The 26,041-nt window shown below is 39.6% G+C and overlaps 2 protein-coding genes across 2 annotated transcripts in view; one reads left to right on the top strand and one right to left on the bottom strand.

Moving 5' to 3' along the window:
- Nucleotides 1-2,749, top strand: part of LOC145981148 (uncharacterized) — an 85,844-nt gene extending 83,095 nt beyond the window's left edge. The window contains exon 5 of the mRNA XM_083114274.1: nucleotides 2,432-2,749. Within this exon, the coding sequence (XP_082970400.1) occupies nucleotides 2,432-2,749 (318 nt within the window). The remainder of the gene's footprint in view (nucleotides 1-2,431) is intronic.
- Nucleotides 1-26,041, bottom strand: part of LOC145981385 (uncharacterized) — a 446,659-nt gene that overhangs the window by 307,847 nt on the left and 112,771 nt on the right. The gene's annotated exons all lie outside the window — the stretch shown is intronic.

A 26,041-nucleotide genomic window follows, 5' to 3' on the forward strand; every position in this document is an offset into this window, starting at 1 on the left:
CAGCGTTAGTGCTCACCTGTTTGTCTGTTTATATGTAATGCAATTCACTTGCTTCACAAGAATTTCTCAACATTTAAAACATACTTTCCTATTCTATGTTCATGACACATATTTAACTTTTGTTGCTAAATACTATGAAGTTTTAATCAGCTTAATGCTGTAAACATTACACAAAATACTATTTATCGAGTTTCAACAAGTATTAGATACTTCTGTATATTATAATTAGGTTTAATTTTGAAGATTATTTTCTACTTACAGCTATCTGAAAGGAGTGATGGAATTTCAAGTTAGAAATTAATTTTCAGAATATGAAAGAAAATAACTTATATAGTGCGTTATGTAGCTTATTGTATCAAATTTTATTTAGAATGAGAAACGTTAGTGATTTGTGAATTTTACCAACTACATTTAAACACTCTCAATTCAAAACCCATTTACTGGATACATCGCTTACAATAATGCAATGGTATATTTTTTCATCCCGTAACTTTGGACAGCACCTAGGTTCGTATTACTTTCATTAGAAGCAATTGCAATACAATAACCAATATTAATGTTAAAATTTAAGAGAAAGAATCTCTTGTGCCGTTATACACAGACTGTCTAATTGAATAGGTCACTGAGTCAACATTGTAACCAACAAAAAAATCAGGAGACATAAATAGTTTCTCAGATAAATGCCCGCTTATTTTTATGGACATATGCAGACATTTATATAAATATTGCAAAACGAGCACTAACCTGTGTTATAACAGTTGTTCAAAGTGATGTCCACCTACATTCACACATTCCCGGCATCCTTTGATGAAATTTTGATACACACGCTAAAGTTCTTCTTCTGTAATTCTTCCAAGTTCTGGCCTTAAATTGTCTATTAGTTCGTCGATGCTATGAGGGTTATTTCGGTAGACTCTGTTTGTTAAGGTTCCCCACAAATAATAGTCACATACGGTAAGATCTGGCGAACGTGAAGGCCATAAACCTCTATAAATTATTCTGTCATCAAACACCTCCCTTATAGCGTCCAAAGAATCAGCGGCGGTATGGGCTGTGGCCGAATCTTGTTGAAAATACCCATCTTGTCTCTCATTATCTGATAACAACTGAAAAATTGGCGCGAGTATTTGTGAGAGGTACCTCTCTGAATTTATTGTGTCTTCAAAAAATATAGGCCCTATTATTCTTTTTGCACTTACAGCACACCACACATCAATTTTTGCATCATGTAACGGAACTTCGTGTATTTTTCTGGGATTTTCAGTGCTCCAGTATCTATTGTTCTGTGAACAAACATGACCACGCAAGTGAAACCATGTCTCATCCGAAAAAAAATATTAACTGTGGATCAACAATATCATCTACAATATTCTGCGAAACCCAACTACAGAAATTTACTCTACTTGCGTTGTCATGGGCTGTAATTCTTGCACTATAGAAACTATGTACGGTTTTAATTTTAGTAGCTTAGTGGCTGTATGTGCTGATGATTTTGACACTCCCATCTTCTGTGAAACACGGCGTAGAGGTTTGTTTGGAGAACGTTCTAACCCTGCACCAATTTCATCGAGTTTTGCTTCGGTTAGAATCCGTCGTTTTTGCTTAGGTGTTTTACAATTTAACGATCCAGTTTCTCATAATTTAAGGACAAGATGTTTAACCGTATCTCTATGTGGAGGTGAAACGCCTGGGAATTTCTGTACAAATTGCTTACAAACGTCTCGACATGAGTCTGTTCTCACGTAAGTGTCATACATAAAAATTATTTGTTCTACGAGGAGGGGCTGATAAGTTCTCGGCCTGACCCCCTTCCTCACACGTCATCCTGAAATCATGCATTGCATTTGAACCATTGATCTTATGGAAGTTTAAGTGGAAGCTGGGATGATCGTATCACTAAAGGTTTTTCCTTTACAGACCATTGATTGAAGTATGGCGCAGCCAAATGTGGAATTTACCAAGGAGGAGTTGGGGATGTCATGAAGTTCTTCTTCCTGTAACAGAAGTCGCCGAAGGAAATCCATGGTTCCATGCTAGACACATTGGGTGACTAGCATGTACCATTTCTTCTTTACTACACTGTGAAGAAATGGTGCTCAAACTTTAAGCGTGGTGATTTTTCCACAGAAGATCGTGAAAGGTGTGGGAGGCCAGTGTCAGTGTCAACTCTGGAAAAACTGGATGAGATTCATGACCTGATTTTGAGTAACCGACGAATTTGACTTCTAGCGATAGCTGAGACCTTGCGCATATCCAAAGAATGTGTCTGGTCAATAATCCATGATCAGTTGGACATGCACAAGTTTCCGCGAAATGGGTGCCCAAATGTTTGAACGCCGATGAGAAACGCAAACATGTGGCATCTTCTCAGGTGATTTTGCAGTATTTTGCGAACTCTAAGGACGATTTTTTTAATCGGCTTGTTACCCAGAATGAAAGTTGGTTCCGCTACTTTGATCCTGAGACCAAACAGCAATCATGCGAGTGGCACCACTCAGGATCTCCCAGGCCAGAGAAATTCAAAGCACAGAGGTCCGCAGGTCTGCTTGCCTCAATATTCTGGAATAAGGATGGTGTTTTGTTATCAGACTACCTTCCAAAGGGACAAACCATAACATCAGAGTATTACTGCAGTCTTCTGTCTAAGTTAAAGGACGCTCTTAAGGAAAAGCGCCAGGGAAAATTGAGAAGAAGTGTGTTGTTTCTGCAGGACAATGCTCCCGTTCACAAGGCTCTGGAAGAACATTGAATTTTCTGGAGGACCTAGGGTTTCAGTGCATTGACCTCACTCACCAGACCTTGCGCCCTCTGATTATTATCTCTTCCCTAGACTGAAAAAAGTTCTGAAAGGACATAAATTTAGAAGTGATAACGAGGTTATAGCAGCTGCCGAACAGTTTTTGCAGACCAGGAGAAATCATTTTTTTTGGAGGTTTTAGAGAAGTTGGAACAACAAAGTGCCAAGTGTGTAGACTTTCGGGGAGAATACGTTGAATAACCTGAAACTTTCGTGCCTGTAGCTAAAGTCCTTCTGGGTCGGGCCGAGAACTTATCAGCCTCCCCTGGTAACGTGAACCTTGCGGCTGGCATTCCAATCGTCTCACTGACACAACACACATACACACTGCAATAACACAAACCAGTAACGGCAAGTAACCAAGAATAACACTCTTGCGTACAGTACGAAATTAACACGCTCTTGGTTTACATCTGCTCGCCACTATATTCACAGCTCTGTCTTCATATAGTCGCGAAGGAACAAAAAACTCGAGCTCGGAGATTTCGGATTGCAACGAAGCTCACGAAAACAATTGACTTTTATCGGTTTCGTCTGCAGCGTAATCTTGATACAGTGTTAAACATTTGAAACCTCCAAACGATCCCCATCGACACAAAACTCTTTCAAGGATATAAACTTAAGCAGGACGTTACTGGTCAAAATTATGATTAAAATGTTTTATTATCCGTGGCTCTTAACATCGTTTCTAAAGCGTATTTATTTGTGTGATGAATTACAGAACTTTTGCGTGTTATAACACAGATTAGTGCTCGTTTCGCAATATTTATATAAATGTCTGCATATGTCCATAAAAACAAGTGGGATTACAGGCCGCAAATGTCGGCAACTCCGTCAGTGCCGCCCGCCACGCTTCTCCCGATCTCTAAGCTGAAGATCGAAATGAACACACGGTATAATAGTATTGTGGGGGGCAAGTCACCTACCCTACATTGAACCCACCCCGCCATCCCCGTTAAAAGAGAACCCCAATTTTTTATTGCAGATTCGAATTGGACGTCCGAAAATACGTAGGTTTTGTCGGACACATTTTGTTCCATTCGTGATAGAAAGATGGCGCACTAAGCGCAAAGTTTTGGGTGTGCGGCTGGCAAGTGTGGGAGGAGGGATACTGTAGCCTAAAAGCATTGTGCTCGCGCTCTCAGTAGTCAGTGATTGTAATGGTCAGTGCTGTGTGGCCGCCAAGAGTCAAAAGATACAGGTTAAGTGGGGTATCGAACATCATGGATTCTCTATCCATAGAAGTAGGGGTGTGCGGGATCCCGAAAAGTCAGGACCGGGACCGACTTTTCGGGTTCACGAGCAGTCGGGAAATACCGAATGGTCATTTTAAAAAGTCGTTAATTCTCGACGTTTTCTGCATTGTAGATGTCTGGAACTTATCAGAAATTGTTAGTTTTTGTACCAGAAATGCAAAAACAATCACTTAAGGTGAAGATGACGTGTAGAATTCGAGATTTACAGAGTTTGAGGAAATTTTGAATATTTCCCGTCCCGAAAATTTCCCGAATTTGTCGTGAAATAGCTAATATTTCCCGTCCCGAATGTCGGGATTTAAAAAATTTCCCGTCCCGATCTTGTCTCGACACGAAAAAGTCTGTACCGCACACCCATACGTAGAAGAAGAAAATGAAATTATCCTTGTTTATGGTGAATGCAGAAGGAACATCGACGATGCTGTGACCCTTTATGCGAAACGTTTTCCTGACAGGTTACGATCGCGTTCTTCGTTTATTCGAGTTGTCAAACAGTTTCGTGCCGAAGGAAGTGTACAACCTAAAAAAAGAGTTCGTAGCGCAACTGCTACTGGACAGAATAATCAAATTGCAGTCATAGCCGCGGTGGCTCATAATCCCCAGGAGAGTACGCGAGTAATATTATAACAGTAAGGAATTTTACCGAATAGTGTTTGGAGAATATTGAAACGTCCCAAATGTCATCCCTATCACGTATCGATGAATCAGGAATTTCATGGCAACGATTTTCACAATTGAGTGGTGTTTTGTGAATGGGCATGCGAACAAATACTAGTCGACCAGCAGATCTTTCGTAGAGTACTTTTCTCCAACGAGACAACCTTCACAAACCACGGTCAGGTTAATCGTCACAATATGCATTAATGGAGTGTGGGAACCCACATTGGTTGCGTGAAGTTGAACGTCAACGTCCCTGCTCGGTTAACGTGTTGTGTGGAATCATGGGCGACAAACTGATTGGTCATGTTATTGACGGTACTTTGGACGGTCATAAATGTTGAAGGTTTTTGGAGGAGGGAGGAGGAATTACCGACATTCCTTGACGACGTAAACCTTGCACTGTGACAGCACATGTGGTTGTAACACGACGGTTGTCCAGCACATAATGCAATAGTAGCACGGGAGTAATTAAACCGCATGTACAATGATCGTTGGATCGGTGGAGACGGTCCAGTACATGGGCCTGCCAGATCGCCAGACCTTACGTCGCCGGATTTCTTTTTGTAGTATTATTTGAAAGAACGTGTATATCAACGCGCGCAAACATGATCGAACGAATACTAAATGCAGATACACTTCTGCGTTGTGTCCAATCATATGTGAAGTTCGAGGACATCATTTCAAGCATTTCATGGAATAATTGCATCTAGCACCCCGATTGTGAGAGGCGAACGGATGGCGCCATGTATCTATCACGCATGGAACAAAATGTGTTGGACAAAACTTACGTATTTTCGGATGTCCAATTCGAATCTGCAATAAAAAATAGGGGTCCCCTTTTAATATTTCAAGGTTGCCCCTGCCCCTCCCCCCGGGGGTGGCGGGATGGGTTCATTATGGCGTAGGTGACTTGCTCCTACAATAGTATTATACCTTCATACGGAACATTTTTTCATTCGATGCATATTTCTCTCGATATTTCGATTTGTCAAGTTACATGGGACAACTTGTATATATAGAGAGTGTCATTTAAATGGCGCCCACGGACCGTCAAAACGGACAAACAACTTTTCTCAGTATCACTTTTCTCGTTGGTGGGTAACATCGGTCTTTTTCGATTATTTTTATATGTCACGCCCTTCCCAATCCAACCCCTAGGTGTGCCAGGTGTTTGAACGGCATTCGTACTGTCACTATTCATCTTAGCGACCCTAAAAACTATGGATTCCACACTAATATCGGTCGTTTTCGATTATTTTTTCATGTCCCCCTTCCACCCCTACCCTTAGGTGTGCCAGGGGTATCTTACCCTCACAGTATTTCTTTCCAGATCGCAAATGACATGTGTACTAAGTTTGGTTGAAATTGCTCCAGGCGTTCGAGAGTTATGCTGGAACAAACACACAAATTTGTATATATTTGATTTTGAATTGATAAGATTGTATTTTAAGCGACCAGCTTGCCCAGCGACTGTTCCAATTCTTACTGTTCTGCAGCCACTGCTATCCTTTGTGACCCGTATAAATTTTGAACTTTCGTCCTTTAAGATAAACTGCAAAAAGTTTGATTCCAAGTAAAATCGCATGTATAGAGAAATGGAGTTCGTTGTTTCGTCCGGCTGGCATATTGGATAACATGAACATCTCGACCAAAATTATGAAAAAGTACGCAGCCAAATCTTTTAGCACAAGCATCCGATTGTAAACAAAACTCATTTGAAAAATCAGGCAGCGACAGGGCAGGTGCAATAATCAGTTCCCGTTTCATCAACTCAAAAGCCTGATCTTCTAAATGTGTCCACTGAAACTTCATATCTTCCGACAGAATCTGACACAGGAGCTCGACTTTCACAGCGAAATTGCCAATATATTTCTTTCTCAAGCCAGAGAGTCCTAAATTTTCGAACATCTTTTCTACATCTCGGTCCAGGAAACTTTAAAATAGCATCACTCTTTTTCGGATCTACTCGGATGGCAACCCCTGAAACAATGTGACCGACATATAAAATCTCGGACAGACCAGATCACATTTTTTAGTTTTACGGTCATTCCAATTACCTTCAATGTAGACAAAGCATAATTAACATGATGAAAATGCATCTGCAGATTACTGTCGAAAACTAACAAGTCACCTATGTACTGAGTCAAGAAGGAGTCTCTCAGGTCCGAATATGAAGTGCATCGCCGCGACAAACACTAGAACTGCATTTGCAAGACCAAAAGGCATCTTTGCAAACATCCATTGACGACCTTTGTAGGAAAACGCCGTGTACCGCTGACACTCATGCTTAACTGGATACTGAAGATACCCATATGTAGAATACTTTGCGCCTTTGAACTTGTGGAGAGCTTCGTCTTTTGGTTCAACTCAACTCTTGGGAACAATACTCAGCTTGCTGAGAGATATAAAACCAAATCACGGTCTTGCTGTACCGTCTGGCTTATCTACCACAATGAGAGGATTTAAATAAGGCGAGTTATATGGCACAATAACACTCCAATCCATTCGTTTTTGCAGTATAGTTTACAATTTCTCTCTTTTTGCTACAGGAATTGGATATCGTCTCTGGCTCACTGGAACATTACTCGTTAATTCATTAAGCCTTTGGCTGTGTTAGGCCTTTCTGAAAACACCTTCTTATGAGCCAGGAAATTTTAAATAGTTTGGCTTTTTGTTCCATGCTCAGCAACAGACTAGAGTCAATCTTCTTTTTTATATCTTCGGGTGGAGTGGTCCACTTGTCACAGCTAGCTTCAAATTTCCGGATGCTCATCTGCTTATCTATGGAACTATCCTCTTCTAGCTTATTTTCAATGGACTCTCTTTCCACCTTTAAATATAATTTCCTATGTTTAAGATTGATTTCCGCCTCATATTTTTGCAGAAACGAGTAACCTAAAAGCAAATCAGATGGTGAACTCTTAACAATGCAGATTTCCATTGAAATGGCGCTCTCAGCAATTTCCAGCACAATATTACGTTTGGTAACAACTCTAGTGCGACTTTTCCCAGCAAAGTCAACGAGTCTAACTTTAGGTACAAATTGGAACGTAGCACCGGGTATTTTTTCTTTATTCTTGTCCAAACATTTAAACTCATCACTGAGACCTCCGCCGCAGTGTCGACTACACAGGTTAAATCTACATTTGCCACAGAAGCCTTAATTTCTGGGACTCTCATTCAATTTTTAAACTGAATGGCTTGCCTTAATGTAGGTCTCAATTTATTTTCCTCTCGATTTATTAAAAGAAACAGTTTCTTATCTTCATCACCAAAATGGGAAAGGTTTCTTGTTGCCCCCAGTTTTAACCCGATACTGCCTGACATAAGGGGACGTTTCTATGCTAGGTGTGGAATAAAATCCCGCACCTGATCCAGATTAGATCCGTTGTTTCAACAGAAGTTCCTCGTTAATTCCACACTACGCTCTTGTTCAGTGCTGGGATATATTTCAACAATGTCTGACTGCACGCCATTGATTCCCATTTGAGTCCTCTGAGAATCATTGCTATCTGCCGGTGGAGAAAACCGTTTTCTTGGCGAGGAAAAATCGTCGTTATGATATGGTCTATCGTAAGGATTACCTCTGGGTGCTGGAGAATATCGTCTTGATCTAAACTGACGCTGCTGACGGTAACGATTTCCATTTCTGAGGTCTGAACTTCAAAATTGGTTTTGCCGCTGAACTAAGCAGACCCTAAATGTTCATTGGACATCTCTGCTGTTTTGTTGAGCTCCATTATCTCGTCTCCATGTAGACTACTAGGCATCTTGTTCCTCTGCTTGCTCTCTTAACATTGTTTTAGTAGGCATAGTACTCTCTTTTGCTTCTGTTGAAGCAAAATGCTTCTTCAACTCTCTTCAGAAATCGGAGTAAGTGCGGAAATCAATTTTATGGGAATGAAACAAGTAATAGGCCTCTCCAGTTAACAAACGTGGAATAATTTTAAGCCCATATTGTTGAGGAATCTGTAGAATTTCAAGGCTAGTATTTAATTATTTTAAATATATATTTAGCTGATGTAGCTACAATATTGCCATCTAACTTTCTCATGGAATTTATATCTGCCATCCTAGGAGTTACACCAGTGTGTACAATGCGTGAAGGAGGCTCTCTTCTGTTCCTTCTGCTGCGAGAAGTTGATTCACTGTCCGCAAAGTTGGATACGTTCATCTTCTTATATCTATTTTTCCTTTCGGATTTTCTTTGCTGATTTGTGGCTTCATCTGAAAAGATGGGTGAAAATGTCAATCTTTCAGAACCTTCATCTACACGGTGGGTTCGAGGATGATCAGACTACATTTCAGTCTGTAGCCTATTCAGCTAGGCAGAATACAATTTCAATACAGATGTGACCAACATTTGAGGAAAATTTGTCTTGTTTAGTTAAAACAGTTTTCATCCATTCTACTTCAGAATTTCTGTATCACTCTTTCTTTTATATTCTCGTCAAATTTCTATGTCATTTTTTTCTTAATGGTATCTTCTAAATTACCTGGGGATTCACCTCTTCAAACTGCAACTTCAAACTTCCTGAAACTGCTTTGTTAATTGGTGATGTCCTTGCGGAAGTTTCCCTGCGATTGTTCGACCTCTTCTCTTAACAGGGCAATTTATTTCTGCACGCTTGATTCCACGTGTTGGGAGTTTGTTTCACATGTCTGACGTAAATTAACGATCTCTGTTTGCAAGCTTTATTTTATTTTGTGTTGATTTTCTACCATTTCTGCAGTCAAACTCACCAATCTCGGTCCTATCTCGAAAGCAGATGATTCTGTGAGCTCGAATAAGCCTGTGAAAACGTCTATTCTAAGCGCCATTCTACTTCCACCAGAATTCTACCACTTTCCCCTAAATATAACTGCAAATTGCGTTCCAACGTGGCTACATTCTCCTGAATATTATATTCCAGACTTCTAGAGTTTTCTTCCATCATTGCTTCCAGATTGCTGGATTTTTCTCTAATGTTTTCCTGATTTTTTTTATTCCAAAGTACTGTAGTTTTCTTGGATCTTGGTTGTTTCTTAATCAAGGATGCAACTTTAGTAATAAAACCATCACATGTTGATACCCACTATTTCTAGATTCTATACAAGTTCCAAATTGACCTATGAAAAACATGGAGAGGCAGCGCTCGACTAAAATATCTAGAATAATATCACATAATTCTGAGATTGTGGAGGTGTTTCCATCCAGTGTGGTGTACTATAGAGTAACCACAACTTTGTGTTGTGAGCCGTATGCTTAGGGTCATTATCTTGGATGAAGATGTATCCATCGGAAAGACCCATATCCTGCACACTTTTGGGAAGGTAGGACTTCAGGATGTTGATGTATGCTTTATGATCCATGATACCTTCCACAAAACACAGATCGCCAACACCACTGGCACTCATGCACTCCCATACAATTATCGAATCTCCAACATGTTTCACAGTCGGTGTTAGATTCTTCTCAGCCAGTTTTTCGCTCTTCTTCCACCACACCATGACGCGTTCATCTGACTTGAATAGATTAAATTTACTTTCATCTGTGAATATAACACTCTTCCATTAGTCATAGGTGTTATTTTTGTGTACTTTGGCGTAGTCGGTCCTTTTCTGTCTGTTGCGTTTGCTGATGTACGGTTTTCTACGGGCAGTTCTTCCCCGATACCCAGCTTGGTGGAGAACACTTCTTACTGTTTCTGCTGAGACTATTTTTCCAGTTTCATTTGCAACCTCAACAGCCAGCTTCGGGGCACTCGCTTTCGGATGTTTACAACTTTCCGCACTATCATACTTTTTCTTTCTGTGTTACCTTTGGAGGTTGGCCATTCCTTTGGGCATTTTTGTATGTTCTTGTGTTGTTAAATCTATCCATAATACCTTTAATTGTTGTGATGAGCCTACTGTTTGTTTTGCTTATGTCTGTGAAAGATTTACACTACGAAAATAAATTAACCGCAATACGCCTTTCTTCTTTGGTAGTTTCCTTCGATTTGGGCCACATTTTCCTACACTGGCCCAACCCTGGTATCCAGCACACACGTTCCTTTTTGTAACGGACTTGTACTACAAGAGATTCGTCTTGTGTCTCAAAATCGAGTACCTAGGAGCCGAGGCTTCTTGCAATTTTGTAGCAGACGAATACTAGTTTGATGGATAAGATACGACATGATTTTCGATATTTGTGTTGTGTTCGAACACAGCAGGTAATAGCTTTGCTTTTTCTCTTAATCCTCGCAAAACGAATGTGGAAGTGCGTCGGAAATACATTCCTCTAAAGCTATTCTTCTTTTGGTAAGTGGTACGCATGGCTTTAAGACTGATTGTGCTCGGACGAATACTTTCTGGAGCCACTGTAGTAATATCGTAATTATTGTAGTAACAGTGTAAAGGTAAAAAGATAAAGTGTTCCCCAGTGCATAGCACCACGCCATGAAGGCGTATAGGGGGTGTGGGGGTAACGCCCTACACTTTCTTGATCCGGTCGTGAGTGGGGGTGATGTGATCAGCATCACGCCCCTGACCGCCTTTACCCCCCAGGGTTTCCCCCAGGTACCCATGTTATTCGACGCTGGGTGGGCGCCGGAGCCGCTTCCATCGTTAGAAAAGTTCCCGGATTTGAACCGGCCGGGGATCGAACCCGGGACCTAGAGCATGGTAGTCAGTAGTGTATATTAGTTGTTTCTAAGTAACACTTAGTAGGTATGCATTTGTAGCCTCTTTTTTTTATCAATCGAATATCACTTTTTGACATATTTTGACAATTTTTTGTCGACGTTTTAGCGTTTAGCGATGTTTTAGTAAAATTTCCCTTTTTTCCCACTCGTTTCTAACTCACACTTAGTAGGTATTGTCTTTTAGCCTCTTTTTTTTACCAATCGAATATCAGTTTTTGACATATTTTGACAATTTTTTGTCGATGTTTTTGCGTTTAGCGATGTTTTAGTAAAATTTCCCTTTTTTCCCACTCGCACTTGGTAGGTATGCATTTGTAGCCTCTGTTTTTTATCAATCGAATATCAGTTTTTGACATATTTTGACAATTTTTTGTCGATGTTTTTGCGTTTAGCGATGTTTTAGTAAAATTTCCCTTTTTTCCCACCTCACACTTGTAGGTATACCACGCAAGATAGTGTAAATTGATTGTTTCAACGCAGCACTTTGTAGGTATCTTCTTTTTTTATCAATCGAATATCAGTTTTTGACATATTTTGACAATTTTTTGTCGATGTTTTAGCGTTTAGCGATGTTTTAGTAAAATTTCCCTTTTTTTCCCACTCGCATTTGTAGGTATACCACGATCTTACGTGATATAACTTAACCTATTTATTTTTTTCGTGCAAAACTGCCTCTACGTGCTTTGACCTACTTTAGAGTAGACCCAAATGGACAGTTCACAAACCGAAAATGGGGCTCGGTGGGGCTCGAAAAAACTTCAAAAACTCACTTTCTCTCCACGTTCCGCGCCTCATTTATTGCGCTGACGATGTTTCGCAGCGAAGAAAACAGCACCAAAACATCAAAAACACACTTTACTCATTTGGGGTTCCGCCTCGAAGTGAGGCTCGGTGAGGCTCGCCTTAATGGTTTTACGTGATATAACTTAACCTATCTTACGATTCTTTTTTACGATCTTCAGTGATATAACTTAACCTATCATATTTTTTATTTGCACACCGAACTAACTTATATTATATTTTATATAACCTTGTTGATTTTTTTTAGTATGTGGCAATTTTTTTTTTAGGATTTTTTTTTTAAAACTGCTCCGTGACCCTCTCGTTCTTCACGTCGTGGACGAAGGACTTCTCTGCGACCAGGATGACGCTGCATAGAGTATCGGCAGGCAAGGCATCGTGGAACTCGCAGACGACCTTGATGTTGGTGCGATCGTTGACCACCACCTGCTTCCTCTTCGTCGTGTTGATGACGGACATGGGTCTGTGGGTTTTGAATTCGCTGGGCGCGTAGTACACGTCCACGCTTCCCTCGGTCACGCGCTTGTAAGCCGTGTAAGCTTCGTAAAGTTTGAGGTAATCGTCTTTGGTCATGTCGAGGTTGTAATTCTCGCGCGGCGTACGTGATGAATACGCAAACAGATTTTTCGCAAGTCTTACCGTTTCCAAGATAACCCCACTTCCGGTCGCCATTTTGGATTTCCGAACATAGGTTCTATTCATGCTTTTTCTCACGTATAGGCGTCCATGATGAATCTGCAAACAAATTTTTCCTAAGTCTTACCGTTTCCAAGATAACCCCACTTCCGGTCGCCATTTTGGATTTCCGAACATAGGTTCAATTCATGCTTTTTCTCACGTATAGGCGTACATGATGAATCTGCAAACAAACTTTTCCTAAGTCTTACCGTTTCCAAGATAACCCCACTTCCGGTCGCCATTTTAGATTTCCGATCATAGGTTCTATTCACACTTTTTCTCACATATAGGCGTACGTGATGAATCCGCAAACAGATTTTTCCTAAGTCTTACCGTTTCCAAGATAACCCCACTTCCGGTCGCCATTTTGGATTTCCGATCATATCATACTTTTTCTCACATATAGGTGTACATGATGAATCACCAAACAGATTTTTCCTAAGTCTTACCGTTTCCAAGATAACCCCACTTCCGGTCGCCATTTTGGATTTCCGAACATAGGTTCTATTCACATTTTACTCACGTGATGAATCCGCAAACAGATTTTTCCTAAGTCATGAATTGGAGGGTTCTATGGCAACCTATATTAATTCTCGTAAGAGAACAGAAAACACACACACAAAAAAAAAAACAATACTGTGGTCACTACAACAAGTAGTCTTCTTCAACCCCTATCCAACAAACCAAAAAGAAATCATCATCCTAACTAGAACCATGTAACTAACATTGTGATGACTCATATTAAGCACCCCTTAATTGTATTACTTATAAGGGTATACTATTGCACAACGTTTTTGCAATAAGTTATTACGTAACATTGTGATGACTCATATCTAATGCCCTTCGTTGTATTAACTATAAGGGAGTAAACTATTACACAACATGTTGCAACAAGTTATGACGTAATGTGATGAGTCATATCTAACGTGGCGTCTTCTGATTGGTTAATTATTACAGGTGTTTTCAATACGGTCCGCGCTTTTATTATATAAGACGGCATACACTGCAGATCAGTCAGTCTCGTGAGAGCAGCCGAAGAGTACGGACGTCGTGTTGCAGCGCTCCTCGTTTTTGTAAAAAAAAAAAATAGGTATTTAACTTTCTTTGAAGCTACATACCATCTATTATTTCAAGTTCAAAGGTGTTTCACGTGGTTTTTCATAGTAATTTCGACCAGATTGAATTTTGACGTGATCGTGCATTTTCTATTTCACCTCAAGAAATTCTATATAAATAACATACCTGAAAATTGTATCGCTATATACTAGACTTTTTGATTTTTGTGATTTTGGAGAAAGCATAATGGCATCCACCACCAGTTTCAATCGTAAAAATGATAAAACTGAATGTGTCACTTGTGGGAAGCTAATCTCAAGGAACAATTTATCGGTACACAGGGTAAGATGTAGCGAAACAGGTTCGAGAATTAATCGTTCGTTACCTTCTAAGCCTTGTGCTCGATGCGGAAAGATGATCAGCATTGCACATTTAAGTAAACACCTGAAAATTTGCAAACCATCGACCGGACCAGGAACATTGAAAAGAAAAATCGATGATCCAGAAACGGAAGCTTCCACTTCCAAACAAGTTAAATTATCTAATGAACGCAAACCGATTAGATCTGCATTCAACCGTCATATTCAGGATTTCTCTTTTACTTCGGAACCAGGCTGCGACATTCTTAGTTTCTTGCGTGAAACGAAAACATCCGTGATAAATATTCTAAAAAATAAATTGGAAAATAATTCCATAAAAGTATACGTTGATCTATTTTCCGAATACGAAAAAGTCGACGGTACAACAAGAGTCTTTTATCATCGAACAAAAAACCAGGTTCTTCATTTGGCGGACGTCGATAATTTGGACGAATTTTATTCCGATCTTTCAAATGAGCTGGTTAAGAAACACGACGATTTCGAGGTTAAAGGGTCGGGATGGTCTCTGTGTGGTAGTCCTCACACGTTAACCGTTTACGTGAACCGATTCTCGCCTCTTCGCGCTTCCAGCTACGTTCCTCTTCCACCGAACATTCAACACAAGAGGGCTGTGTTAAATATACAGAACAGCGATAACAAGTGTTTTCTTTGGTGTGTGTTGGCGGAACTTCACCCGATTCATTGGTCAAATAATCCAGAACAGGTTTATCATTACAAGCAGCATGAACCTGAACTGGAAAATGCAATGACTGACATCGAATACCCGGTGACCATTTCTGATATATCAAAATTCGAAACACGAGCACGAGATGCAGAAGGAAAACGCTTAATCATCAACGTGTATTCCTATACGTTGGATAAACATGTCGTGCATCCCGTCAGGATAAGCGATGTCGACGATGACGATGCTCGTGTGATTAATCTTCTTCTAATTTCAAACGAGGATGTTCACCATTACTGTCTTATTCGTTCACTATCACGCTTAGTCAGAAGTCAATCAACCAAGCATGCAAACCACATCGAAGTTTGCCCGAGATGCCTAACCACGTTCGACGATCAAAAACAATCCGATTATCGAAAATACACCGGACGTCAGATTGCTATCGAGAAACTTGCCAAACATAAAATTTACTGCGGTGACAACAGACCGACTCGCATGTTGATGCCGAAATCAAAAGAGGTCGAAGAATTTAGGATGCATAAGGCATTGTTGGAACATCCCGCAATCATCATTGCTGATTTTGAGTCTTTTCTCAAACCGTTGTCGTACTGCGAACCAGATCCCGAACTTTCTTCCACAACACCGTATCAGTTGCACGAAGCCTCGAGTTTCGGATATGTTGTCGTGCGACAGGATAGGATAGATGAACCGTACGTTTACCGAGGACCAGACGTAATCAAACATTTTTTTGAAAAGATGGTTGAAGAGGTTGAGACCATTGGCAGCCTCTTACGCGAATCGAAACCAATGCTTCCATTATCCAGCGATGAACTTCAATCTCACAATAACATTGAAACGTGTCCGGTGTGCGATCAACGTTTCACCGACGAGAATCGGAAAGTATTTCACCATAATCACTTCACCGGAAACTACATCGGTGGAATCTGCAACACGTGTAATCTAAAGATCCAAAAACCTACGTTTGTCCCCATATACCTTCATAATGGCAGCGGTTACGACTTCCATCTCTTAATACGGAATCTTGGATATGATAGACAAAAAATAAATATTCTAGCAGAGAATGAAGAAAGGTACATCAGTGTCAGCAAGCGAGTATTGATTCCGGGAACAAACGAAACTGTGGAGATGAGATTTTTAGATTCTTACAGATTTTTATCTGCGAGTTTGGACGCTCTTGCAAGCAAACTTTCGGCTGAACAATTTAGAATAACGAGAGCTAATTTTCCCACCGTAGACATAGAAATGATTAGACGTAAAGGTATTTATCCATACGAATATGTTAGTGATAATTCTAAATTTAACGACGACACTCTTCCACCTCAAAAAGAATTTTACAGTCGGCTCAGAGAGAAATGAATCACGAACGATGAATACGAACACGCGCAACGGATGTGGGACAAATTAGGATGTAGGATTATCACGATGCCTACTTAAAACTGGACGTGACGATACTCGCGGATGTTTTTCAAGCATTCAGGAAAACGTCGGCGAATATTTACAAATTAGATCCTGCATATTTGTACGGTCTCTCGGGCTTAGCGTGGTCTGCCATGTTATTACAGACAAAAATAAAACTCGAATTGATACCGGATGTGGACATGTTATATTTTATCGAGAGGGGGATACGAGGTGGAATGGTGCAATGCGTACAGAGACATGCAAAAGCAAATAACGTTCACATGACAGAAGAATACGATCCTAACGAACAATCGAAATACATATTTTATGTGGATGCAAATAATTTATACGGACATGCTATGATACAAAAACTTCCTTACGGCGGGTTCGAATGGGCGGATACCACTTCCATTAACATTAATAATTTCAACGACTGTGAATTTGGCTTGTTTATAGAGGTGGACCTCGAATTCCCCGACCATCTACACGATTACTTCAAGGATCTACCTCCTGCACCCGAACTAAAATGTTCGCCCGATTCAAATCAACGTAAGCTTCTGTTAACATTGGATAGGAAAGAGAGATACGTTCTCCATTACAAAAATCTTCAATTCTTAATTGAGAAGGGAGTTCAAGTAATAAATGTGAGAAGAATAATGAAATTCAAACATTCCGAGTGGTTAAAACCTTACATTGAAAAAAATACGTATCATAGAACACGCGCCACGTCAGATTTAGATAAAGATTTTTTTAAACTCATGAATAATGCTGTTTACGGAAAAACAATGGAGAATGTCAGGAAGCACGTGGACGTGAGATTAGTTCCCGATTCAAATAAATGTAGAAAATTGATAGCATCGCCGACATTCAAATCACGAAATATATATGATGAAAACCTGGCCCTGTTTCTGATGGATAAAAAAATAATCAAGTTCAACAAACCAATCTACGTGGGGGCGACGGTTTTGGATTTATCTAAACTGCATATGTTTGAATTTCATTATAATGTCATGAACCCCTTCTATAATGAAAATATAACACTTTTGTACACGGACACGGACAGTTTTATTTATTCCGCACAGACATCTGACCTCTACAAGAATTTGAAACAACCGAAAATGATTGATCATTTCGACACATCTTCCTTCCCTCAACCAAACAGATTTGATCTCCCTTCTCGCAATAAAAAAGTGCTTGGTAAAATGAAGGATGAATGCAACGGAGAAATCATTCTGGAGTTCGCCGGTTTACGTTCCAAAATGTATGTGGTTAAAACAGAAACCAGCATCACCAAAAAAGCCAAAGGTGTTGGTAAAAGTACCGTGAAAAACAAGCTTGTGTTCGAGGATTACATCAATTGCCTCTATTCACAGTCGAGGATTCTACGTTTGGAGACAAGGATACAAAGCGTAGACCACGTGATTACAACAAACAAAATTAGGAAAGTAGCATTAGATCCGCATGACGATAAAAGATGTATTTTGTCTTGTGGAATCCACACGTTGCCTTGGGGGCACTATCGTTTAGAAATTAGTAAAAATTGTAGGCAATGCAATTGAAAAAAAAATAAACTTAAATAACTGTAACTAAAATAATAAAAAAAACTTTAACTGTCTCAAATTATCACATACACAATAAATAACTAGCAAGGACAATGAATCTCTTTGGTTTCCGAAAGCAAACAATGGAGACTGTACACCGCACGGCAGATCATGAATTTCTACCTTCCATGTTATCTAAACTCAACGGCCTGTTGATCAATCAATTTTCGGAACGCTGCTCTTCTTGTTGCAACGTTTAGAAAGTCGTTGATTTTGTTTCTGTATTTTCCGTCGTTGGGTTTCCTCGTCATGTCGATCGTCGCGAATCCGAAATCGTCACTGTTCCAGCAAGAAGAGCAGCGTTCCGAAAATTGATTGATCAACAGGCCGTTGAGTTTAGATAACATGGAAGGTAGAAATTCATGATCTGCCGTGCGGTGTACAGTCTCCATTGTTTGCTTTCGGAAACCAAAGAGATTAATTGTCCTTGCTAGTTATTTATTGTGTATGTGATAATTTGAGACAATTAAAGTTTTTTTTTATTATTTTAGTTATAGTTATTTAAGTTTATTTTTTTTTTCCAATTGCATTGCCTACAATTTTTACTAATTTCTAAACGATAGTGCCCCCAAGGCAACGTGTGGATTCCACAAGACAAAATACATCTTTTATCGTCATGCGGATCTAATGCTACTTTCCTAATTTTGTTTGTTGTAATCACGTGGTCTACGCTTTGTATCCTTGTCTCCAAACGTAGAATCCTCGACTGTGAATAGAGGCAATTGATGTAATCCTCGAACACAAGCTTGTTTTTCACGGTACTTTTACCAACACCTTTGGCTTTTTTGGTGATGCTGGTTTCTGTTTTAACCACATACATTTTGGAACGTAAACCGGCGAACTCCAGAATGATTTCTCCGTTGCATTCATCCTTCATTTTACCAAGCACTTTTTTATTGCGAGAAGGGAGATCAAATCTGTTTGGTTGAGGGAAGGAAGATGTGTCGAAATGATCAATCATTTTCGGTTGTTTCAAATTCTTGTAGAGGTCAGATGTCTGTGCGGAATAAATAAAACTGTCCGTGTCCGTGTACAAAAGTGTTATATTTTCATTATAGAAGGGGTTCATGACATTATAATGAAATTCAAACATATGCAGTTTAGATAAATCCAAAACCGTCGCCCCCACGTAGATTGGTTTGTTGAACTTGATTATTTTTTTATCCATCAGAAACAGGGCCAGGTTTTCATCATATATATTTCGTGATTTGAATGTCGGCGATGCTATCAATTTTCTACATTTATTTGAATCGGGAACTAATCTCACGTCCACGTGCTTCCTGACATTCTCCATTGTTTTTCCGTAAACAGCATTATTCATGAGTTTAAAAAAATCTTTATCTAAATCTGACGTGGCGCGTGTTCTATGATACGTATTTTTTTCAATGTAAGGTTTTAACCACTCGGAATGTTTGAATTTCATTATTCTTCTCACATTTATTACTTGAACTCCCTTCTCAATTAAGAATTGAAGATTTTTGTAATGGAGAACGTATCTCTCTTTCCTATCCAATGTTAACAGAAGCTTACGTTGATTTGAATCGGGCGAACATTTTAGTTCGGGTGCAGGAGGTAGATCCTTGAAGTAATCGTGTAGATGGTCGGGGAATTCGAGGTCCACCTCTATAAACAAGCCAAATTCACAGTCGTTGAAATTATTAATGTTAATGGAAGTGGTATCCGCCCATTCGAACCCGCCGTAAGGAAGTTTTTGTATCATAGCATGTCCGTATAAATTATTTGCATCCACATAAAATATGTATTTCGATTGTTCGTTAGGATCGTATTCTTCTGTCATGTGAACGTTATTTGCTTTTGCATGTCTCTGTACGCATTGCACCATTCCACCTCGTATCCCCCTCTCGATAAAATATAACATGTCCACATCCAGTATCAATTCGAGTTTTATTTTTGTCTGTAATAACATGGCAGACCACGCTAAGCCCGAGAGACCGTACAAATATGCAGGATCTAATTTGTAAATATTCGCCGACGTTTTCCTGAATGCTTGAAAAACATCCGCGAGTATCGTCACGTCCAGTTTTAAGTAGGCATCGTGATAATCCTACATCCTAATTTGTCCCACATCCGTTGCGCGTGTTCGTATTCATCGTTCGTGATTCATTTCTCTCTGAGCCGACTGTAAAATTCTTTTTGAGGTGGAAGAGTGTCGTCGTTAAATTTAGAATTATCACTAACATATTCGTATGGATAAATACCTTTACGTCTAATCATTTCTATGTCTACGGTGGGAAAATTAGCTCTCGTTATTCTAAATTGTTCAGCCGAAAGTTTGCTTGCAAGAGCGTCCAAACTCGCAGATAAAAATCTGTAAGAATCTAAAAATCTCATCTCCACAGTTTCGTTTGTTCCCGGAATCAATACTCGCTTGCTGACACTGATGTACCTTTCTTCATTCTCTGCTAGAATATTTATTTTTTGTCTATCATATCCAAGATTCCGTATTAAGAGATGGAAGTCGTAACCGCTGCCATTATGAAGGTATATGGGGACAAACGTAGGTTTTTGGATCTTTAGATTACACGTGTTGCAGATTCCACCGATGTAGTTTCCGGTGAAGTGATTATGGTGAAATACTTTCCGATTCTCGTCGGTGAAACGTTGATCGCACACCGGACACGTTTCAATGTTATTGTGAGATTGAAGTTCATCGCTGGATAATGGAAGCATTGGTTTCGATTCGCGTAAGAGGCTGCCAATGGTCTCAACCTCTTCAACCATCTTTTCAAAAAAATGTTTGATTACGTCTGGTCCTCGGTAAACGTACGGTTCATCTATCCTATCCTGTCGCACGACAACATATCCGAAACTCGAGGCTTCGTGCAACTGATACGGTGTTGTGGAAGAAAGTTCGGGATCTGGTTCGCAGTACGACAACGGTTTGAGAAAAGACTCAAAATCAGCAATGATGATTGCGGGATGTTCCAACAATGCCTTATGCATCCTAAATTCTTCGACCTCTTTTGATTTCGGCATCAACATGCGAGTCGGTCTGTTGTCACCGCAGTAAATTTTATGTTCGGCAAGTTTCTCGATAGCAATCTGACGTCCGGTGTATTTTCGATAATCGGATTGTTTTTGATCGTCGAACGTGGTTAGGCATCTCGGGCAAACTTCGATGTGGTTTGCATGCTTGGTTGATTGACTTCTGACTAAGCGTGATAGTGAACGAATAAGACAGTAATGGTGAACATCCTCGTTTGAAATTAGAAGAAGATTAATCACACGAGCATCGTCATCGTCGACATCGCTTATCCTGACGGGATGCACGACATGTTTATCCAACGTATAGGAATACACGTTGATGATTAAGCGTTTTCCTTCTGCATCTCGTGCTCGTGTTTCGAATTTTGATATATCAGAAATGGTCACCGGGTATTCGATGTCAGTCATTGCATTTTCCAGTTCAGGTTCATGCTGCTTGTAATGATAAACCTGTTCTGGATTATTTGACCAATGAATCGGGTGAAGTTCCGCCAACACACACCAAAGAAAACACTTGTTATCGCTGTTCTGTATATTTAACACAGCCTTCTTGTGTTGAATGTTCGGTGGAAGAGGAACGTAGCTGGAAGCGCGAAGAGGCGAGAATCGGTTCACGTAAACGGTTAACGTGTGAGGACTACCACACAGAGACCATCCCGACCCTTTAACCTCGAAATCGTCGTGTTTCTTAACCAGCTCATTTGAAAGATCGGAATAAAATTCGTCCAAATTATCGACGTCCGCCAAATGAAGAACCTGGTTTTTTGTTCGATGATAAAAGACTCTTGTTGTACCGTCGACTTTTTCGTATTCGGAAAATAGATCAACGTATACTTTTATGGAATTATTTTCCAATTTATTTTTTAGAATATTTATCACGGATGTTTTCGTTTCACGCAAGAAACTAAGAATGTCGCAGCCTGGTTCCGAAGTAAAAGAGAAATCCTGAATATGACGGTTGAATGCAGATCTAATCGGTTTGCGTTCATTAGATAATTTAACTTGTTTGGAAGTGGAAGCTTCCGTTTCTGGATCATCGATTTTTCTTTTCAATGTTCCTGGTCCGGTCGATGGTTTGCAAATTTTCAGGTGTTTACTTAAATGTGCAATGCTGATCATCTTTCCGCATCGAGCACAAGGCTTAGAAGGTAACGAACGATTAATTCTCGAACCTGTTTCGCTACATCTTACCCTGTGTACCGATAAATTGTTCCTTGAGATTAGCTTCCCACAAGTGACACATTCAGTTTTATCATTTTTACGATTGAAACTGGTGGTGGATGCCATTATGCTTTCTCCAAAATCACAAAAATCAAAAAGTCTAGTATATAGCGATACAATTTTCAGGTATGTTATTTATATAGAATTTCTTGAGGTGAAATAGAAAATGCACGATCACGTCAAAATTCAATCTGGTCGAAATTACTATGAAAAACCACGTGAAACACCTTTGAACTTGAAATAATAGATGGTATGTAGCTTCAAAGAAAGTTAAATACCTATTTTTTTTTTTTACAAAAACGAGGAGCGCTGCAACACGACGTCCGTACTCTTCGGCTGCTCTCACGAGACTGACTGATCTGCAGTGTATGCCGTCTTATATAATAAAAGCGCGGACCGTATTGAAAACACCTGTAATAATTAACCAATCAGAAGACGCCACGTTAGATATGACTCATCACATTACGTCATAACTTGTTGCAACATGTTGTGTAATAGTTTACTCCCTTATAGTTAATACAACGAAGGGCATTAGATATGAGTCATACCAATGTTACGTAATAACTTATTGCAAAAACGTTGTGCAATAGTATACCCTTATAAGTAATACAATTAAGGGGTGCTTAATATGAGTCATCACAATGTTAGTTACATGGTTCTAGTTAGGATGATGATTTCTTTTTGGTTTGTTGGATAGGGGTTGAAGAAGACTATTTGTTGTAGTGACCACAGTATTGTTTTTGTTTTTTGTGTGTGTTTTCTGTTCTCTTACGAGAATTAATATAGGTTGCCATAGAACCCTCCAATTCATGACTTAGGAAAAATCTGTTTGCGGATTCATCACGTGAGTAAAATGTGAATAGAACCTATGTTCGGAAATCCAAAATGGCGACCGGAAGTGGGGTTATCTTGGAAACGGTAAGACTTAGGAAAAATCTGTTTGGTGATTCATCATGTACACCTATATGTGAGAAAAAGTATGATATGATCGGAAATCCAAAATGGCGACCGGAAGTGGGGTTATCTTGGAAACGGTAAGACTTAGGAAAAATCTGTTTGCGGATTCATCACGTACGCCTATATGTGAGAAAAAGTATGAATAGAACCTATGATCGGAAATCCAAAATGGCGACCGGAAGTGGGGTTATCTTGGAAACGGTAAGACTTAGGAAAAATTTGTTTGCAGATTCATCATGGACGCCTATACGTGAGAAAAAGCATGAATAGAACCTATGTTCGGAAATCCAAAATGGCGACCGGAAGTGGGGTTATCTTGGAAACGGTAAGACTTGCGAAAAATCTGTTTGCAGATTCATCACGTACGCCGCGCGAGAATTACAACCTCGACATGACCAAAGACGATTACCTCAAACTTTACGAAGCTTACACGGCTTACAAGCGCGTGACCGAGGGAAGCGTGGACGTGTACTACGCGCCCAGCGAATTCAAAACCCACAGACCCATGTCCGTCATCAACACGACGAAGAGGAAGCAGGTGGTGGTCAACGATCGCACCAACATCAAGGTCGTCTGCGTGTTCCACGATGCCTTGCCTGCCGATACTCTATGCAGCGTCATCCTGGTCGCAGAGAAGTCCTTCGTCCACGACGTGAAGAACGAGAGGGTCACGGAGCAGTTTTAAAAAAAAAATCCTAAAAAAAAAATTGCCACATACTAAAAAAAAATCAACAAGGTTATATAAAATATAATATAAGTTAGTTCGGTGTGCAAATAAAAAAATATGATAGGTTAAGTTATATCACTGAAGATCGTAAAAAAGAATCGTAAGATAGGTTAAGTTATATCACGTAAAACCATTAAGGCGAGCCTCACCGAGCCTCACTTCGAGGCGGAACCCCAAATGAGTAAAGTGAGTTTTGATGTTTTGGTGCTGTTTTCTTCGCTGCGAAACATCGTCAGCGCAATAAATGAGGCGCGGAACGTGGAGAGAAAGTGAGTTTTTGAAGTTTTTTCGAGCCCCACCGAGCCCCATTTTCGGTTTGTGAACTGTCCATTTGGGTCTACTCTAAAGTAAGTCAAAGCACGTAGAGGCAGTTTAGCACGAAAAAAAATAAATAGGTTAAGTTATATCACGTAAGATCGTGGTATACCTACAAATGCGAGTGGGAAAAAAAGGGAAATTTTACTAAAACATCGCTAAACGCTAAAACATCGACAAAAAATTGTCAAAATATGTCAAAAACTGATATTCGATTGATAAAAAAAGAAGATACCTACAAAGTGCTGCGTTGAAACAATCAATTTACACCATCTTGCGTGGTATACCTACAAGTGTGAGGTGGGAAAAAAGAGAAATTTTACTAAAACATCGCTAAACGCAAAAACATCGACAAAAAATTGTCAAAATATGTCAAAAACTGATATTCGATTGGTAAAAAACAGAGGCTACAAATGCATACCTACCAAGTGCGAGTGGGAAAAAAGGGAAATTTTACTAAAACATCGCTAAACGCAAAAACATCGACAAAAAATTGTCAAAATATGTCAAAAACTGATATTCGATTGGTAAAAAAAAGAGGCTAAAAGACAATACCTACTAAGTGTGAGTTAGAAACGAGTGGGAAAAAAGGGAAATTTTACTAAAACATCGCTAAACGCTAAAACGTCGACAAAAAATTTGTCAAAATATGTCAAAAAGTGATATTCGATTGATAAAAAAAAGAGGCTACAAATGCATACCTACTAAGTGTTACTTAGAAACAACTAATATACACTATATACGCGTTACCGACTGAGCCACCGTAGTAGTAACAGTGTATTTTCATATATTATATAGTTTGTCTGTTGTCTTAAACTTTCATACTAGCTTTTACATTGGATAAAATTACATGTATACATTTTCATATTTATATATAGGGTCTACCTAATATAAATGTAGGCGTGAATGACTGTTTTAGAAAAGAAAGCTTTCTTCTTAAATGAAATGGGGCACAGAGCGTATTAGTTACGCTACTGCTGTATCACCATACGTTCAATCTCTCCTGGGTTGATACTGAACAATTCGGCACTGTCAAATTTAGCCAGGCATCTACATGGGAACTTCTGGTACTGGAGTAGCTATATAGCTTCGTATATGCTGTGTCCAATCAATTGACAATCAGCTTGTTTACGTCATGGCGTGGATTCGCTTGTACGTTCCGCTGTGTCGACGTGGTCAACTGCCGGCCATTCAAGGTCGGTAGAACGTTTCTTGCAATCGTATAATCGTAGTTCGTTGGTGGTTCGTGCCGTCTCGGTGCAGGGAGGTCGAGATGACAGCTCGATTGGAGAGACATCTATCGGTATTTTTGTGAAGAACTGGTTTTAACCACGAGGGAAAAATAAACGATGCAAGAAATTTCCTGAAGGAAATTTTAATGAAATGTAGAGGTGATGACGGATGAGTGACTTTAATGTGAAATAAAGTTCATTAACGGTCATCACCGCTACAATATATATACATACATACACACACACACATATATATACAGGGTTATTCAGAATTCCTATTACACACTTCTAGGGCAAATTTCCGGACATGGGATCCTTATAAAAACTTGATATACTAAGTCCCTTCTACAACCCCTAGAAGTGTGTAATACGAATCCTGAATCACTCTGTATATATCCGCGTGAATGATAGAAAGAAACGGCTATGTTAGATGGTATAAAATCATTATATCATTGTGTTTCTATAAAAATTTACAGTATTCCTCCAAAGTAAAAATTCTTAAATACAACAACGACTTATATTATATACCAGAAACATAAATTAAACACATGTGAGTGTGTTGTTCTGTGTTTTGTCCACATACATGCTGCGTGTGTTGATTTTAGTTAC

The sequence above is a fragment of the Lepisma saccharinum genome, chromosome 29 (genome assembly GCF_977018435.1).
Source record: "Lepisma saccharinum chromosome 29, izLepSacc3.1, whole genome shotgun sequence".
In the NCBI taxonomy this organism is placed as follows: Eukaryota; Metazoa; Arthropoda; class Insecta; order Zygentoma; family Lepismatidae; genus Lepisma; species Lepisma saccharinum.